The sequence below is a fragment of the Crocodylus siamensis genome, chromosome 4, assembly GCF_052110815.1.
Source record: "Crocodylus siamensis isolate JL-2025a chromosome 4, ASM5211081v1, whole genome shotgun sequence".
Lineage (NCBI taxonomy): Eukaryota > Metazoa > Chordata > Crocodylia > Crocodylidae > Crocodylus > Crocodylus siamensis.
In genome coordinates, this window is record NC_143398.1 from 181,308,192 (window position 1) to 181,321,014 (window position 12,823).

At 49.8% G+C, this 12,823-nt stretch overlaps 1 protein-coding gene across 13 annotated transcripts in view; it reads left to right on the top strand.

Annotated features, from left to right (window-relative positions):
• The first annotated feature begins 640 nt into the window (after positions 1–640).
• PCNT (pericentrin) overlaps positions 641–12,823 on the top strand; it is a 137,358-nt gene continuing 125,175 nt past the window's right edge. For 7 of the 13 annotated variants that reach the window (XM_090045068.1, XM_090045073.1, XM_090045071.1 and 4 more), the window contains exon 1: positions 642–855. In XM_090045068.1, the coding sequence (XP_089901194.1) occupies positions 808–855 (48 nt within the window). In that variant the 5' untranslated portion in view covers positions 642–807. Of the gene's footprint in view, positions 856–12,823 lie in introns of all 13 variants that reach the window. The other 6 variants (XM_090045081.1, XM_090045075.1, XM_090045077.1 and 3 more) reach the window with 4 other exon arrangements.

Genomic DNA, 12,823 nt, shown 5'->3' on the forward strand with positions numbered 1-12,823 from the left:
TAACCCGCAACGAGAGGGGCGCTCATCATCCGCCCCTCGCGGGAAAAGAGCAATTCCAGCACCAGGAGCGGCAATGGACTTGGAGCACGACCAGTTCCCCCGGGGGCCGGGCCAGGCAGCTAACGGCACCGCACCAAGACAACAATACCACCCTCACCCGCTCCCAACCGCCGCCCTCGGCTCGCGCGGCAAAATAGGCGCGGGAGGGCAGAGCTTCCCCAGGAGGGAGGGGGGCTTCCTGCTGCTGAGTGGCCGGATCGGGTTTCCCGGGAATTGAGGCCTCCGCTCCGTGATTGGGTAGTGTTGGCGTGGGGGCGGGGCTTGACCATGGGGCGGTTTGAATCGACCCGTGGGGGGGGGCCAGCAGCGCCGGGAGGAGAGAAGCTTCCCCATTGGTGCTTTGCTTGCGTCTGGGGCGGCCCGGCGCCGGCTCTGCCAACTGCTTGTGAGGGCTCCACCCACACCGCGTGAGTGGGGGGAGCTAAAATAACGGTTCCTAGTGCCATTGGCTTGGACCCCTAGTTCTGAGCCACCATTGGTCAACGAGTGTACCCGTCCGCAGAGGCGCGGTCCACTGAGCCTGGGGAGGGACGGCGCGATCCTCAAGACTCCTAATTGGCTGAGGCTTGTGCAGCCTGCTCGGTGATTGGTCTGCGGCGCTGGTGGGCGGGGACGTGTGGCGGAGCGGCCATGACCGAAAGTTCGCTTGCCTGCCCCTCCCCCACGTGACAGGTTGGTCGGAGAGTTGATCCTTGGGGCGAGACGTCCCTGCCCCCCGCGGCCGGAGGGATTCCTTCCCTCCCCGCGATGGAGGACGAGGAGCGGCGGAGGAAGCTGGAGGCCGGCAGAGCCAAGGTGGGCGCGCAGCGCCGGCCCGCGGGGGCATGTGGAGCTCGGACTTCTAAGTTCTTTCCCCAGCTTCAGCGGAGCCACGGGGGTGCACCGGACACCTGGGTTCCCTTCCTGGATCTGCAGCCGAGAAGCCGAGGGACCGCGCGTGTTGCGGGGTGTCTGTGCCTCAGTTTACCCTTTTAAACGGCGAGGGTTTCCTGCCCCAAGTGGCTGGTGCGCGGCCTGGGTCAGGAGCCCCCCCCGGAGAGGTGTGAACAACCAGAGCGCCCCGGGACAGGGGCAGAGGCCCTCGTAGCAGCTTCCAGCTCTGAACGCACCCACCTGCCGTGGGGCAGGCCGGGAGCTCAGGGTGCAGCCCGTGTATTGGATGCAGGAAGCTGAGGGGAGGCCCGGTGCACAGCACTGGCTATTTACTCTGGTTGGCTTTCAGTCTTCTATAAATAGGACAGCTGGGAAGGGTGGAAAAACGATTTGGAGACCATGGGGATTTAGCTGGGCTGGTCCCAGCTAAATGTTGCTTGGGTGGGTGCCAAACCCATTGTGGTAGGTGCCACTAGGTCAAAATAGGTGGTGTGTGTGTGTAAAAATTTTGTGTGTTTCCAAATAGGGGTGTGTGTATGTGTGTGAAAATAAGTGTGTGTGTCCATGTGCCCTTCACGCTGGATTTCCCCTGGGAGTGCGTGCAGTACCTGCCCTGGGGAGCCTTCTGCTCCGGGGGTGGAACTTCTGTTCCTTCAAAACCTCAGCCGATTCCCTTGACTTGCAATCTGCTGCTGTGGTTTTAACATTTCAGTCTGTCATGGAGGTTCTGTACTATCTATGTTAGCAAATAACTATATATTTCCACCGAAGTATTGAGAAATCAGACTGAGTTGTGACTGGCAGTGAGTTCCAGCTTAAAAGTAGTGGTCCAACAGCCAACATATGAGTTGTGTAGTGTGTTGCTTTGGTGACTGATAAACACTGGGGGGTATATCACAGTCATTGTAGAGATACAGGCAAACCCCGCTTAACACTTTTTTGGGGGGAAGTGATTAAGAGCACTAAGTGGAATGGCATTAAGCGAAACCAATTTTCCCTGCTGCCTGCTGTATGATGCCAGTGAGTGTTATAATGAGACTTGCTGAGTGCTAAGTGGAATTGGGTATCAATGTACAATAAGTGTTATAACAAAATAGTGCTAAGTGAAACAGCTTTGAGTGGGGGTTGCCTGTACTCATTTCCCCCATTGAGTAGGAGGAAGCTTGATACTTGAGTGCACAGAATGATGAAAAAGTTTCCCAGTTATCTGTTATTACATTTGTAGGTTCTGATATGGCAAACACTTCAGACTGTCATTAACCTGTGCAAATGTATAGTCCTGTTGTGTTCAGGGATCTACCTGTGCACATACATTTTCAGTATCAATACCTGAAAGTATTCACTTTCTCACTTGTACTGTCTTCACTGTCTTGTACCTTGCTGAGCATATTGTTAGTACACTGTACTTAGTCTGTGTAAGTATAGAGTTTTAGCATGGTTCTGCCTGCCCTCGCACAGAATGTGCACTATATGCAGTGTATATGATGAATGCATGTTAAGCATGCTGCCCAGTCAGAGATGCACTATTAGCAGCCTCAAAACTGCCTAGCTGTCTTTATTTTCAAGATTTCTAATAGCTCAGCAGTGACTACTAGAGGCCTTGTACATGAGGGGAGTTAGGCATGAAGCAGATGAGCTCCCAGTCATTTTCAAGTCTTCCAACAGCAGTCCTTTGACAGCTTCATTCTTTTCACTTTTTCTAGTGCACTTTACCTGGAGTACAATTAAGTGAGGTTGAAAGCTGCTGTGCACTCAAATGGTTTATACTAGTTGTACCCAACCTTTTATGCCAGCAGGCTGGACTGGCAGTGCCGGTCTGTCCATGGGTGGGATCCAGCTGGTGTTCCCAGGCCAGTGCCCCAGTTAGGCATGGTGGAAACCACCTGGTCATGAAAAGCAGGGCAGGGTGGCCCCAATGCAGCCCCATAATTGAAAGGAGCTTGACCCAGCCCCATGGAAAGAGAAGGGGGCATGGCCAGGCCCCAACCTGGCCACATAGAAGGAAGGGAGTGAGGCCCAGCCCTAAGCAGGGGGAGGGGTTGTGGCCAGGCAACATTTTTTGCAATGTAAGCGATGAGTAAAAACTGGAACTGGCTTTGTGTTATGATGTTAAGTGAATTATGCACTTACCTAGTTGGCATATCAGTGGACTATGCTGTTAATGTAAAGGTAACTGTAGAAGTAGTACTACTGTACTTTCATTATATCAGTTTTGGCAGTGTAAAGTATATTGGATATGATGTACCATGTAAATCTAGTATTTTTGTTTCGTTGACTGTCTGGTTTCTAGGTAGGAAAATGGCATAATCTTGTAATAATACAGGGAGATACCATGATCAATTGGATAAGATGCTGAATTTGGCACCTGTGTAATATGGGCTGTCTTCCCATGTAGTTTGTAACCTGAAACTGGTCTAATGTTAGCATATTTGATGCAGTGTGATTGTAGCACCTTAGCCAGCTAAAATGTGAAGTTGTAATGTTACAGTTTTAACGTTATATTTGAGGGTGTTATTTTGACAAAAGTTCATATTTTGTGACTTTATATTTTTTGTTTTCTACAAAGGGAAAAAAATTAGTCATTCTTGTTCCTTAGCATCACTTTCTAACTCATGATGCAAACCTCATAATGGATTATATGGTAATACTCCGTAGAAAACTGGTAGCAAAATATTGTTGTAATCTCCCTAGTGTTCATAGATTCATAGATGCTAGGGTCGGAAGGGACCTCAATAGATCATCGAGTCCGACCCCCTGCATAAGCAGGAAAGAGTGCTGGGCCTACATTACCCCAGCTAGATACACATCTAGCCTTCGCTTGAAGACCCCCAGGGTAGGGGAGAGCACCACCTCCCTTGGGAGCCCATTCCAGACCTTGGCCACTCGAACTGTGAAGAAGTTCCTCCTAATATCCAATCTAAATCTGCTCTCCTCCAGCTTGTGGCCATTATTTCTTGTAACCCCCGGGGGGGCCTTGGTGAATAAATACTCACCAATTCCCTTCTGTGCCCCCCTGATGAACTTATAGGCAGCCACCAGGTCGCCTCTCAACCTTCTCTTGCGGAGGCTGAAAAGGTCCAGTTTCTCTAATCTCTCCTCGTAGGGCTTGGCCTGCAGGCCCTTAACCATACGAGTGGCCCTTCTCTGGACCCTCTCCAGGTTATCCGCATCCTTCGTGAAGTGCGGCGCCCAGAATTGCACGCAGTACTCCAGCTGCGGTCTGACCAGCGCCTGATAGAGGGGAAGTATCACCTCCTTGGACCTATTTGTCATGCATCTGCTGATGCACGATAAAGTGCCATTGGCTTTTCTGATGGTTTCGTCACACTGCCGACTCATGTTCATCTTGGAGTCCACTAGGACTCCAAGATCCCTCTCCACCTCCGTGCCACCCAGCAGGTCATTTCCTAGGCTGTAGGTGTGCTGGACATTTTTCCTCCCTAGATGCAGCACTTTGCATTTCTCCTTGTTGAACTGCATTCTGTTGTTTTCTGCCCACTTGTCTAACCTATCCAGGTCTGCTTGCAGCTGCTCGTTGCCCTCCGGCGTGTCCACTTCGCCCCATAGCTTAGTGTCATCTGCAAATTTGGACAGAGTACATTTCACTCCCTCATCCAAGTCGCTGATGAAGACATTAAAGAGTATCGGTCCAAGGACCGAGCCCTGCGGGACCCCATTGCCCACACCCTTCCAGGTCGAAACCGACCCATCCACCACGACTCTGTGGGTGCAACCCTCCAGCCAATTCTCCACCCACCGGACTGTGCAGTCATCCAAGTCACAGCCCCTTAACTTGTTCACCAGTATGGGGTGGGATACCGTATCAAAGGCCTTCCTGAAGTCCAAGTATACGACATCCACTCCTCCTCCTGTGTCGAGGCGTTTTGTAACCTGGTCATAAAAAGAGACTAGATTGGTCAGGCACGATCTGCCTGCCATGAACCCATGCTGGTTTCCCCTCAGCATAATTTGTCCTGCCGGGCTCTCACAAATGTGAGCCTTGATAATTTTTTCAAAGACTTTGCCAAGGATGGAGGTGAGACTAACTGGCCTATAGTTGCCCGGGTCCTCCTTCCTCCCCTTCTTGAAAACGGGAACCACATTGGCCCTTTTCCAGTCCTCCGGGACTTGACCCGTGCGCCACGAGCGTTCAAATATTCCCGCCAGTGGCTCTGCAATGATGTCGGCCAGTTCCTTCAGTACCCTCGGATGGAGCTCATCCGGGCCTGCCGACTTAAAGGCATCCAGTTCTTCCAAATGACCCTGCACCACCTCAGGGTCCACGCATGGAAGTCTGGTGCCTTGCTGCTGCCTCCCTACACTCCCAGTGAGAGACTTGTCATGCCTCTCGCTTAGGAACACTGAGGCGAAGAACTCGTTGAGGAGTTCAGCCTTGTTAAATAATCCAAAAGTGAAGCATCTGATTATAGTAAGAAAAATACGATATTCATGTTTCAAATGAAGCAATGGTTCTCACCTGTTGTACAGCTGTTGTTTGCCATCTGCAGAAGAATAGGAATTTTAAAGCTCTATGCATGCTGTCAGTGTTGTATCTTGGTTTGGCTTAGTTTAATTTTGTCAAATGTTTAATTTTTGTGGACTGAAAGGTTACACTATGCAATCTCAAATTCAAAGATTGCTACATAAAAATCAGATTGGCTGTTACAGCTCTACTCCCTAAGGTTGGACAGCATGTTTGCGTTTCTATTTGTCTTCCATATCTTAGTACTTTTCTTTTAATGAAACTTATTATCCAGATTCTGCCCTTTATGAACCTAAACTATATTGATTCCTAATTTTTGTAGTTCTGATAGGGGCCTTAATTCTGTAAGTTGTTCTGCAGCCATCACTACTGACTTCAGTGAGTCTCTTTATGAGAGTTTAACACAGAGCAACTTGGAAGAAGAGCAGTGTGCGTTACATCTGGGTGCCTATGGAGCTCCTTTTCTGGCCTCCAGTAGTGCCCCTGAATCTGTGTTGACCCTTGCACCAGCCCTGGCCAGTCCAAGATTCATGATGCTTCCCCTTCAGCCAGTCTGGGACTATTATTAGTAGATGTTTTGGATGGGGAATCCAGAAAAAAGATGACAAAGCTGAGATGGAAATACAGAGCGCCTGAGCGAGGGACTAACAATCGAGGGATTGGGGAGAGGAGGGGAACGCGATTAGGTTACAAGCGATACAATGTTAGCTAACTAAGACCCGGGGGGGTAGGGGGATGTGGGAAGGGGGAAGTGGTGGGGGTCGGGACGCTGAGAGAGAAAGGAGATAGATACACACAAACCTGTTACAGTGGTCCGCAATGTTGGAGGAAGTGGCTTGGAGAAAGCGTCTCAGTCCATAAAGTCTGTATTATGGGGGGTCCTCTTCAGGTGGGGCGGGGTCATCCGTGGCGGAGAAATCCTCTCGAAGCGGGGGGAGCGGTTCAGGCGGCACTCTCCTCTGGGTCTGGTCTGGCGGTGGCTCGTCTGGAGGGGTCGGTGTACTGGCAGTGGCCCATGATGTGCTCCACATAGATGTCACGGGACCAGCGGATGGTGTCGGATACCATGAGGCAGTGCATCAGCCTGGCGTAGCGGCGGGAAACGTGGCAGGTGCGGAGGACGCTCTCGTTGCTTGGGTCCCAGGCGCTGAGCGTCCCCATGATGAGCGCGTCCACTGTCACATCGTAGCCGCGGCCCCTCAGGGTGTTGGCCAGTGGGGCCATTCAGTGGGCATCCCAGTCTAGTGGGAGAGGTCCTGTGTGTGGCATGGATCCTGGAGCAGCTGGACCAGAAAGCCTGGGACTGTACCGTAAGTGGCACCTATCCTCTTCCCTCTACTCTCTGGTCCAAGACTGTGCCTTGGGGCAAGGAGGGCAGCATGCACCATGGGCACTGGATTGGGAATGGGGGAGGAAGTGCAGGGAGGGCCTGTGAGCCAGATTCAGCTTGTGGGCTGGCCCCATGCCACTGATTTGGCCCCATGGGGCCACCTGAATGACATTCATGCATTCATTCACTCTGTGTAGGTCAGTATAGCTCCCTGTTTTAAAGAAGATATGTATAGTTCATTTAAACAGTTTTTTCCTTAAAACCGTTATTTATTTACATGGCCTTCATTGTAAGGACTGACTAGTTAGAATGTGGAGTAAACTTAGTTTGTCTTACTCTTCAGTTTACTTATGTAACCTTGGGTGGTATTCATATAAGTACCCCCTCTTCAAACGAAGGGATGGTAGTGGGTGCTGGTGCGCTGTGGGAGGTGAAACTTTCTGCTGTGCGCAGTTTCCCTCCTTTCCCTATAGAGCAAGGCCAGGACAACAGGATAAACTTAACTATGTACCAATTTAATAAGATATAAAAGATATAATATTAACACACACACATAATGCAAGAACTATAGGCAATATATAGTATATGTACAAACACTATAGACAGGTGAGGGATCAGGGAGTCAAAATGGGGGGTCTCATTAAATGTTGTGTAGTCTTATACTCTTATAGTGTGCAAAATTCACAAAGCATGTGATGCAGGGTTCACACAATATGAGGTGCAGTGCTCACAAAATATGAGGCAGAGAGTCTAGGGGAGAACGGACAAGGCAATAAGCTGTGTTTAAAGCAACGTGAGTGCCCTGGGGAAGGACAGCCCAAGATGGGGGGAATGGGAGCCCTGATTTCCCAGCTGCACCCCTTGATCCACTCAAATAACCCAGCTAGCTGAGCCTCAGAGACCCCTCTTTCCCTTAGGGGTCTCCTCCCAGCTGTTTGCCACTGAGTAGGAGGGCCGTCCTGCCCTGTGGGAATCCCTGGCAACTCAGGACTTTCCAGGGCCTGATGAGGCTGCGCTCGTTTCTCCTGGTGAGATATCTCCTTCCTTGGCAGGGGGTTCTCAACTGTTCAAGGTTCTCCCACCCTTTGGCCCTCTCTTGGCCCTGTGCACCATCTCATGCACCGATGGCCCTTCTCACCCTGTGCACCGCTAGCCCCTGCCTCATGCGAGGGGGGAAGGGGTTGGAGACTCACGCCGCCTGGCACGGTGCCTGGGGTCTTGGTCTGCTCTTGGACACTCCGTGTACTGACCCGTATGCCACCTGCCTAGCCTTGTGCCAGGGTTAGAGACCCGAGCTGACGTGCAGCTCCAAGGTCTTGGTCCATTCCCAGACCCTCTTTGTACCACCCTGTACAACGTGTGCCCAGCCTGTGCTGGGGTTGGAGACCCGAGCCGCCATGTGCTGCTCTGGGGTCTTGGTCCACTCCCGGGCCCTCTGCACCGGGTGCCCAGCCTCATGCTGGGGTTGGAGACCTGGGCTGCTCCGTGCAGCTCTGGGGTCTTAATCTGTTCCCAGACCCTCCATACACCGATCCGTGCACCGTTTCTGCGCTCCCTCATGGTGGGACTGGGGACGCAGCCACTTGCTACTCTTTGCCCGGCGAGGTATTTTCTGGGAGCTTCTGGGGCAACTGCTCTGCCCCACTGGCCAACTCTGCCAGCTCTTCTTAGCCCTCTTGTTTGTCCCTTGTCCCCGTGTGCCTTTTTATCCCCTTCGGAGGCTCCACCCTTCGATTGTGAATGGACCAATCAGAGAGAGGAGGTGCGAGTCCCCTCTTTGGTTCAGCTATTCTGGGTAGAGGCAGGGCAAGCTTCTCCCCTGCCATCACCTGATTGGTGGGGAAGGGGAAATGTCCCTCTAATCACTTTGAGCCTCCTTGAAACCAGTGTACCGGGTTGGTACTGGCAAGCCCACCACACTTGGGTTAACGCTCCTTTTCAGTAAAAGTAGCCATAGTGCAAGATAATGCTTGAGCTATACAGAGCAGTTGTGTTAGCAGCTGATCAGTTGTAACAATTTGATTTCTAGCTTGTTTTTCTTTGCTGGGGTGGCCAACTTGGACATAGTTATCTGTGTTTGTCTGAAGTTAAGTAGAAGGCAGGATAGAGTCGCATCTTATGGACTGACCAAAGTAGGTGTATAACACAGGCTTTCATGAGCTGGAGCTCACTTCATCAGATGCTGTGAAAGGATATGTAGAAAGCAGAGCTCAAGCTCACTGATGAAGTGAGCTTCAGCTCACAAAAGCTTTTGCTAGCTAGATTCCTATCTGTCTATTTGTCAGTCTACTTTGGTTAGTCTGTAGGGTGCAAATCTACTTTGCCTTCTACTCAACTTGAGTTACAAACAAGATAATCCTTCAAGCAAGAGTTTTTGTGTGTGAATAGGATTTGAATGAATTCTAGGGAAAATGAGTTCTTAGAAATGGACATCAGGGTAGTGCAGTTCACAATCTCTAATCCCTAAATCAGCAGGCAGATGCCATAAGGACAGAACAAGATAGGCCTCAGTTTAGGGCAAGTACAGGAAAAAGTAGTATGCTGTTGGTAGCTAATGATCTGACTATAGTCACTGTAATCCCCCTAATCTACACAGAAACACTGTGCAGGGCCCCAGTTATGGCAGGCAAAGGTAGATATGTAGTGTCTTTCATACAGATCCATAGGCAATTCTCATTAAAAATTTCATAGATTTCATAGACATTTGGGCTGGAAGGGACCCCAGAGGATCATTGAGTCCAGCCCCCTGCCCCAAGGGCAGGAAGTCAGCAGGGATCATTGGATCCCAGTAGGATAAGCATCCCAATGTGTCTTGAAGGCGTTCAAAGTGGGTGCTTGAACTGCCTCCGGCAGCAGTCTATTCCGAAACTTGGGGGCTCGGACAGTGTTGAAGTTCTTTCTTACGGCCAGCCTGAATCAGTTGCAGCAGAGTTTGTGACTGTTCGATCTTGTCATCCTTTGGGGCGCTCTGGTGAACAGACATTCCCCCAGATCCTGATGAGCACCCCTGATAAATTTATAGGTAGCCACAGATCACCCCTGAGCCTGCGCTTTTCTAGGCTGAAGAGCCCCATGGCTCTCAGCCTCTCATCATAAGGTCTGTTTTTCTGACCTCTGATCATGCGCGTGGCTCTCCTCTGCACCCTCTCAAGCTTCTCAGTCTATAATAACTTTTTTTGCTTACTTTTTGCTACCTGGGGCCCACTAAGCAAGGTGAAGTCACTGATAGCATAGAGCTGTTTTACCAAGAAAGAGTGAGTTATCTGTGACTAGTGAAAGTGGGTGTGTGGGATTTGGTCCTTCTCCAAACCCCAGCATGTTCAGTTGGAAAAGGGTAGCTTTTTCATAGTAAGGAAGAAGAGAAATACCATCACCCCTAGCAGGATGATAAGCTAGCCATTCAAGAAAGTTTGGACCTCGAGGTTTATCTAAATTTTTGATACAGATCTTACCAAATATTTAGGCAGTGTTGGAGTAATGCAACCATGATGGTCATGGAAATGCATGAGAAGCAAGGATTTTTGTGGATGATACCTTTTATTAGACTCATATAAAAGATATCATCTATAAAAAATCCTTTCTTCTTCCCAAATGTGCTTCTATTTTAGCATGTCCAGTATACCCTGTTTAAATGCATAGACTGAAAAAACACTATGCACTCCCTTACTTAATGTAACCAATGCCACTTAAGTACAGGGGGTTGTCATTGCTGTGGGTATTAACAGTGCAAAGCTCCTTTTATTTGCAAGGTTTTTAATAGCATCCCTGAATGAACTATTAGAAGCCTTGAAAATTAGGGGAGATGACAGCTGTGAAACTGATTAATTCCTGTCATTTTCAAGGCTTCTAATAGCAGTCCTATGACAGCTGCTTCCACTTCGTTACTTCTGTGCAGTTTACTTTGTAACTTAATTCTAGTCCCTTTAACAGTAAGGCTAAAAGATGCTATGCACTTGTGTGGTTTATGCAGTTAATTGTTATGTAGATGACAACGTAAGTAACATGGAACAAATTGGGACCTGCAATGCAATTAAGTGAATTATGTATTTCAGTGGTGTGCATCTAAGTGGATTTTGTTGTACATCATTTAATTTTCTTTGTTTGGTGATACTTTCACCATTGTGTACTTGTGGCAGAGGAAAAAACAACGTGAAGTAACGTGAATGAGGAAGTGTTGTGCTGTGATGTGGGAATGTGACCTTGCATGCTGCTATGGTGTATACTGCAGTTTATTTACTGTTGGAACACTTGTGTGTCTGAAGTTGGCTTTATGTGACCTTAATCTTTATTACAAGGTTTGAGAGAGGTAGTTAGCCATGGTAATCTTAAGTCAGGTGGAAGGCAGGGCAGGACTGCTGACATTAGAGACTAACTCAGTGAAACTGTAGTTGTGGTCTTTCTGAGTTTTTTGCATCAGAAAAACTACTATATTATTTTTCTGCAGTCAAAAAAGTGAAAATTAAGAGCTGGCACTTTCTGAGGAGTACCTCAATCCTATCCAGTGTCTTGAGTCTAAAAAGGTCAAGATCCACTGGACTAACCAGTTCAGTGGTTCTCAAGCTTTCGTAGGTGACAGCTTACTTTGCCAAATGTTATGAATGGATTTTCAAAAGGTTTGGATACAACACTTTTCGTCTTTACTAAGTGCAGCAGTGCAAGCATATTATGCTACCAGACCAATTTATTAACAAATCCAACAGTGTGTAAAGGAAGAAAGTATCAGCGAAGCCATTGCAGACATGTCAGCTGTTTGTCTAAAACTACATATTGTTAATTAAGTGAAGTAAAGTTGTCATGTGTGCACAGCAGAGGAACAGACGCAAGATGTTCTGTGTTTCCTTCCTTTTCCCATGCTGCTTGAGATTTTAATTCACAGGAGTTCTAGGAAGTAGCTTGGTACCACTTGGTGTTAGTATTTGCCCAGAGAAGGAAAGAACATATTATTTCTTTGACATAGAGAAAAAATGCAAGTATATTCCCATGTTATTGCATGTGTTAAATGAGGACCTAACCTTTTGTCATCCTTGTATTCCAGGGATCAGCAACCCCAGTTACGCATGCCATCAGTGCAGGGGTGGGCAAAATGTGGCCCAGGGGCCAGATGCGGCCCATCAGGCCATTCTATCTGGCCCATAGGGCCCCTAAAAAATTTAGAAAATTAATATTTATCTGCCCCTGGCTGCGTATCATGCGGCCCTTGATGGCTTGCCAAAACTCAGTAAGTGGCCTTCTGCCCAAAGTAATTGCCCACCCCTGCGTTAGTGGCACGCGGAGACATTTTTCCTGGCATGCCAGGAGGCGCACACCAAAATTGTTTGTTTGTTTATTTTAAGTTGCTGCTCTGGGCTGTGCAGCCACAAGTCCCAGCACTGCAGCAGACAGTGGGGCAGAACAGCAAGAACACAGACAGGGATGCTGTCTGTGTTCTACTGCCACCACCCCTTGCTCCCAGGCTGCACCCTCCGGCCTGGCTGGCTCCTGGAGGGAGCTGCTCAGGCAGGAAGACATCTTGTCCCACCTGGCACAGCACAGAAGTGCCGAATGCTGGGGCTGGGCAGTTGGGACAGGGTCTGGGTGGCATGGTGGGGAGGTGCCGTGAGCAAGCCAGCCTGGTCAGGCCCTTAGGAAGGTGGGGTCTGGGCAGGAAGTGGGGACTGCTCCTGGGCTCTGCAGGCTCAAGTTGTGGTGGACAGGCAGGCAGGGGTACCCAGTGGCACCTGTGGTGGGGCCTGGCCTGGACTGCACAGCTCTGCAGGGATGGGCTGCAGCTACCCTGCGCATGAGGATGATGCCTGGCTGGGACAAGATGCTGGGCTCAGGGGGCTTCCCTCTCTGGGATTGGCTTCCCTACATGCTAGGCACAGTGCAGGCAGGGCAGAGCTATCCCCAGTGCAGGGGCCTGCCTGCGGGAGGACCCTGAAGCTTGGGAACAGTGACCGCAGCTGCCTCAGCCTGCCTGGGTCCTGGCCTTGCCCACCTGCAGCTCCACCTAAAGGGGTAGGGCTGGGGCAGGCACACAGAGCCCCTGCACTGCAGGCTCACGAGCACCGGCTGTGGTGACTGTTCCCAGAGCCTGG